Here is a 6,530-nt window from a genome sequence, read left to right on the forward strand (position 1 = left end):
TGCCCCTGTGTTTTGTACATTCTCGACTTCCATAAAGCCCAGCAATGTAAGTTAGGTTTTCTAAGACATTTATTTTGTATTTCTTTGTATTATTTAGGTGTCATTTTTCTGTATTTATTGTAGTTTATAACCTTTATTTCCTCACATTATTTTTGTAGTTTTCGAACCGTGTTGAACATTAATTCACGAGCTGTCTTTGTTATTAAACCAAGGTCACGAGTTGGTTTTCACCTACGTCATCATGAATTTCAAAAGCGTAAATTCGCATTATAATGAAATAAAAGTTATATATTCTTGTAAAGCGTTCCAAACTACATATACTGGCCAAATTTTAAGGCTGTAAAGCATTTCGTTGCGGAACTATAGGCGAGTAAATATGACGCAATTTTTGGTTAAAATGTATGGAGCGGCCATCTTGGTGTTCCAAGTTGGTACACCATCATGGCGGACGAAATTCCAAAGGCTTAAAATGATGGAATATTTAATATGTTTGACTATTTTTCACTTACACATACTTTAAATAGATATTTTAAACGTGTCTAAGGGAAAATCTTTCAACTAAAGTAAATTATTTAAATATTTTCATCGCTATTTAGAAAGACGTGACGGTATTGCGTGACACGAACTCAGGAACCAAACATCGAAATGACTCGAGATTTTTTCTTGTGACTTATAACACTGACTTCTAAAACATACTTGAGAAATGTCTTTATACGATCTATAGTTTAGATTTTGATGTTTTGATGACATCATGTGAAAACCAGCAATTGATCATAATTTGTACCCTAACGCCGGCCTTAGTGCGTTACGTTACAAACACTGAGCGTTGATTCCCAGCCCCGCCCGTCACTTCAAAGTGTAAATTAATTTGTAAGCCAGTGACGTCATGTTATGATGTAAGTCTCGTGCAGAGCCCATAAATCATGGCTACTTCGGCAAACTTTCCTCGTTTTTGTACCTTCCTCTTACTAACGATCGTGCAGTGTCATGCAGCCAAGGTTGCTGTTGTCCTATGGCCAAATGGTGTGAGTCACTACTTTATGATCGACAAAGTCGGCAACGTTTTAGAATCTCGAGGTCACGAGGTAATAATATACTGTTTCTTTACTTTTTACGACCTACCATATGTAATGAACTCATGCATGAAAGTCGAAAAATCTTTGTAGGATTTTGTGGTTGACCATGTACATAGAAACTGTATTGACTCACGCCCATGATATACTTACTTAGTTCAATTAGCACCTCTATTTCTAAGTAGCTTGTGCTCTTCTCCTGCAATTATCTATTCTGTATTTCTTATTGTCTTCTATAGTTGAGAGTGCTAATAAAGATATTGTGGTTGAGCTCATCACTAAATACTTTCTGTGAAGCTCGACTACAAGCTTCTCCAGACTCAGGTTTAGTCTCATTAAATTCACAAAACAAAGTAATGAAAAGAAAGTATGTACAACTATTCACGCGGACACTGGCACACGCGATGTTGCGATGCTACGATGTTACAATGTTTACAAATGAAGACATTATCCATGGATGAATGATGCAAATTTATTTCGAGCAATCAATCGAAATTAGTAAAGGGGCTATCCTTAGTAAAAGACCTGAGGACAAATAAATTGATCAACGATGCTCGAATCATCCCCAACGAACTATTACAAGTTAGCTAGCCACTCTCAATGTATAATTACTGATCTTATCAAAATCCATTGTTTTCAGTCTGCATTATCCCAACGAATGCATAGAGGAAAATCAAACATATTTAGTTCATTCATTATTGGCTTTGTTTCTATGATAAACAAGCTAGAAAGAAAATAATTGGATTTTGATAAGAACAATAATTATGCTAGATAATCACTTCGGCACGCAGCATTCGTAGGTATTATACCTACGAATGCTGCGTGCCTCAGTAATTATCTATTAAATATAGACCCCTTACACTAATTATTAATTATTCCCAATGTGAGGTCAAAACAAAAGAATTCCCTATTCTTGTATACGTCTCGTATGCAGCCACTATTAGGCTCATGTCAAACTTCACATGAGCCCAACCTTATGACATCAAAGAAGACCACCTCATTATTTATTGTTTCATTTAGGTTTGGCTCATGTGAATTTTGACATTTGACTTGAGCCTAAGCGTAATCCTGCAGCGCTCACTTGGGCCCTAAGAATTAGTGAACATTCTAATTAGTGGCTGAGTAGGGGACTACAGTGTATGAAAATTAATATTAACATTGAGAAAGATTTAAACCCTCATGATCAAGAAAAGTAGTATCCTACACAGCCGCTATTAGTGAGATCACGTAATATGCTAACTTCCCTAATTAGTGATGTCACTATTAAATAGCAGCTGCATAAAAGACTACTTTCCTTGAGGATTGAAACTGTTTTTGATATTTATATTGATTTTCATTGTCTAGATCCTCAAGTTAAGGGTTCAGTGAACTAATTATTGTTATTTGTATCATGAGGTGACCTATGTGATGTGCTCTATGGATCCAATAATTGTAGGCGCCAAGGTTAATAAACTAATCTACGACACTCCATACCCATCAAATCATCTCATCGACAAAGCAACAAGTATAGCATTCAAGAAGGGTTTTCCTGACATATCTGACATTAGTGGGATGATAAGTGTTATCCGCAATATTTGTGACTTCCTTCTACTGGATGATGGTATGTTGTGTATACAAAAAGATACAGCTTACATTTCTGTCTCTTTATCTGAGATGCTTAAAATGGGTTGCCTGTGGCAAATGAATTTTCAACACGGGAAACCCAAACATTATTATGATTCTTCAGTGTAAAATATTCTCACTGAATACTCATCACATTGCAGTAAATAAGTTATGGGGTGAGATCTCAGAATTTTGTGATATTAATCGAGGTAAACAGTGAAAAAGCTAGAGGGACATGGACACCACTGCTATCAGGCCTAGTGAGGGAGGGGAGGGGAGGGTAGGGGAGGGGAGGGTTGGACAAAAATTGGCTTCCGACTTAATAATAAGTCAAACAAGAGGTATTTGAAATTAATTTACACTGCCCAGTGCTAATTATTTATTCCGCGAGAATAGTACTAATTTGCCTTTTTTTCTTGAAGGCTTGCTTTCAAAGCTCAGAGGATATGACCTGGTGTTTGCGGACAATTCTTTTCATGGGTGTGGACAACTAGTCCAGCGGAAAGTAGGGATACCATTCATAGTGGATTTCTCTGCCTGGGGATTAAACTATGATGTTTTTAATTTTCATTACGGTGTTCCTTGGCCAGTGTCGTACATTCCTGGTGACTTCATACCCTCATCTACACAGATGTCGTTTCTTCAGCGTGTCAGTAATCTACTTCTTTTTGGTTTTACTCGACTTATGGGTTCATATTTCAGTCACTTTGGAGTTGGTTCTCTAAAGCACAAGCATAACATTGCCCCAGAAAAATCTTTTACCCAGTTGATTCAGGAGACAGATCTGCTTCTATTGCCTTTGGATTGGGCTTTGGAATGGTCTCGGCCTCTGCCACCAAGTAAGTGACTATATGTTCCCAGAAAATACATTCCTCTGAGTTTGAAACTGATGGAAGCACGAGGCTATAGGCCAATCTAACAAGAAGCACAATATTTTAAGAATGGCTTTCCCATCACAAACTCATTTTAATTCATTTAGCCTTTATGTTCCCCACAGGGGACCATGCCTATGAGCTACCGAAATCCCAAGGGAGCGTGGGGGTGGATAAATGGTTTGAATGAACCTCCCTCTTCACTTTTGTAGAAGTACGAAATAATTTTTAATATTAATAATAATTATTATAATGATCGCTTAAAAAAAACATGTAAAATAGCAAAATGAAGCATTATTGAGTGTGACAATATCAATGTATTTTTTTCAATTAGATGTAAAGATGATTGGATCAACAAATCAAAGACCAGCTGAAAAACTCCCTCAGGATCTAGAGGATTTCATGCAGTCTGCTGGTAAAGAAGGAGTTGTTTTAGTATCTTTTGGAAGCATGGTTGGGGAACTAAATGAAAGACAAACTGAAATTCTTGTTAAAGCTTTTTCACAGCTGAAGTACAAGGTATTTATGGAACTGTCACTTTTTTATTACTAAATTGAAGATATGCACTGGATTGTTGGGTTTTAGCACTGGTTTAATTGCTAGTAGCCTGCGTCACATCTGTAATTTTCTTCGTAAATACGGTATTTATGAAGAAAATTACGGATGTGATGCAGGCTAATTGCTAGTCATGCTGATTGAGACCACAGTCACGACATGGAAATCAGACAATAAAATAAGCGTCAATAAAAAATATTATTAGAGAATAATATTATATGGTCATTTACTGGGTTCATTATGACGTACGTCCTGCACACTGCTTAAAAGGCTCCATAATATGTCCAGATTCAGTTCAGTTCAGGAAACATGGTAATATATAGGCCATAATCAATTTTTAAATTACTAAGTATGAATTCAAAATTCAACAGGTAGCTTTAGTAGTTAACTTAAGGCAGCTAGTATATGTCGATCAATGTGGTGATATTGATTAGTACATTCATGACATGGGGTGGGTAAAGAGGAAGGGCAAGCTTGATATCATCTTGATATTCAAGTTATTTTCCAGGTGCTATGGAAATATAACAGAAACTTCTCTCATGTTGAAAACATCAAGACAGTGGCTTGGTTGCCACAGAATGACATTCTTGGACACCCACATCTGAGGTTGTTCATGACACATGGAGGTGCCAACAGTGTGCAAGAGGCAGCATATCATGCTGTTCCTCTTCTGATTACACCGCTATGGGGAGATCAGTTTAGTAATGCACAAAAGATCCAAGCTGCAGGAATGGGGTCCTCCATTGACATCGGTGTTAATGCTGAATATACTGCTGAGAATATAGTGGAACTTATCAATGAATTGATACAAAATAGCAAGTAAGTCAATAATTATTGTTTGGTATATGAGAAGTACAGTACATTGTTGACCATAAAATAGCAGCTTGTAAAACAATAAAAGCAACCATTAAATCACCAACTGAAAGGAAAATATTAAATGCCACAAACAAAATCCTACAAGACAATGTTGCCAGCAATGATTCTAGATGAGGTATAAAAATATGCTGGTGAACGACACAAAAAAAATCATAATTTGAGTGCGGCTTCTTGAAGTTGTAAAGGCTTTTCTATGCCATATGCCAATGACTGTGACGTTATGAGGAGTAATCATTTTATATGCACCTAATTGAAAAAACGTAATCGGGTTCAATATCATTGAAGCTAAGACCAAAAGGATTTTGGGTACTCCGAAATGTGTATTATATTTGCATATAGACATGTAAAAATGCACAGTAGAACAAAGTCGGTCGACCTAGATTAACAACATGCCAAAGCCATGATGCATAAAATGTGCACAGGAAGGGAAAACTGCAATATGCATGAAATTAGCATAATTGTTTGTCTTCACATGCTCCCCTTCGGTCTTAGCTTTGATGATATAACCTTTTTTTGAACCCGACAACGTTTTTTCAATTAGGTGTACCAAACATTACCGGCACAGCTAAATCGTATTTGAAACGTCATTTTTTTACCCATTGCCCTTATAGAAATTTTTTAAAGTTAGTTTTCATATAGTACTTGGTGTTTTGAGTTACGAGGAACAACAAATAATTAACATAAATGCCTCCTCATATACGTCACCTCATTAGCATATGGCATAGAAAAAACCTTTACAACTTCAAGAAGCCCACTCAAACTTTGAAATTTTTTTTGGATCATACTGAGAAAATTGAAGGGTAATGTTAGTTAATTCTGAAAGTGTTCTTTAGGAAAGAACTACACAATATATACAGTCAAATAAATTATCACAAATGATAGCTTGTTGGCTTCAAAAAAGCTATCATTATGAACTTTTTTCGTACATTATCAACACAGGTACAAGACCAATGCTCTGCATGTCTCTAAACTAATGAAGGATCATTCACGCACATCTTCACAAGAAGGAGCTGATTGGATTGAATATGTTTTACGCAACAATGGTACTCGCCACCTACTTCCTCGTGGAACTAGTTTGCCATTCTACCAGTACTTTTTGTTAGATGTAGTTTTGTTTTTATTGGTTGTTGTAGTACTGGTTGTGTACATCTTAATAGGGTTTTGTAAGTGTTTGAAGAAGATTTGTTCTAAAGCAGATAAAGAAAAAATTCAATAATGTATACTTCCCAAATTCTTGAGGGGAGGGGGGGGGGGGGGGGGGGGGTCAGAGAAAGAACAAAATTACAGACTTCGTTTGGATGAAAATTGGAAGTTCCTGGGGATGGTGGCGACGTCCTTTTCAGATTCCCACAGTGGTGGGGTATGGATATTTTCATGAACTACACAATACTAGCAGGCTAGGCTGATGAAATCTCTGGGCTGATGAAAGTCAACCAACTCACAGACTGAATATTGTAACTTAGCGTATGGTAAATTTTACGGAGTTAGGAAAACCAGAGACCCAGACTGAAAAACCCTCAAATTTAGGAAGAGACTAGGTTTGATTTCCAGC

At 36.6% G+C, this 6,530-nt stretch overlaps 1 protein-coding gene across 1 annotated transcript; it reads left to right on the forward strand.

Annotated features, from left to right (window-relative positions):
* The first annotated feature begins 863 nt into the window (after positions 1 to 863).
* Positions 864 to 6,217, forward strand: LOC116300070 (UDP-glucuronosyltransferase 2C1). Its single transcript, XM_089036615.1, has 6 exons — positions 864 to 1,085; positions 2,469 to 2,673; positions 3,098 to 3,514; positions 3,882 to 4,066; positions 4,611 to 4,921; positions 5,918 to 6,217. Exons 1-6 carry the CDS (start codon positions 924 to 926, stop codon positions 6,192 to 6,194), a joined length of 1,557 nt encoding a protein of 518 aa, XP_088892741.1. The 5' UTR covers positions 864 to 923; the 3' UTR covers positions 6,195 to 6,217.
* Positions 6,218 to 6,530: the final 313 nt, after the last annotated feature.

This window comes from Actinia tenebrosa, unplaced genomic scaffold (assembly GCF_029948245.1).
Source record: "Actinia tenebrosa isolate PJP-AT-01 unplaced genomic scaffold, QUT_ActTen_1.0 PGA_scaffold4__44_contigs__length_22323623, whole genome shotgun sequence".
In the NCBI taxonomy this organism is placed as follows: Eukaryota; Metazoa; Cnidaria; class Anthozoa; order Actiniaria; family Actiniidae; genus Actinia; species Actinia tenebrosa.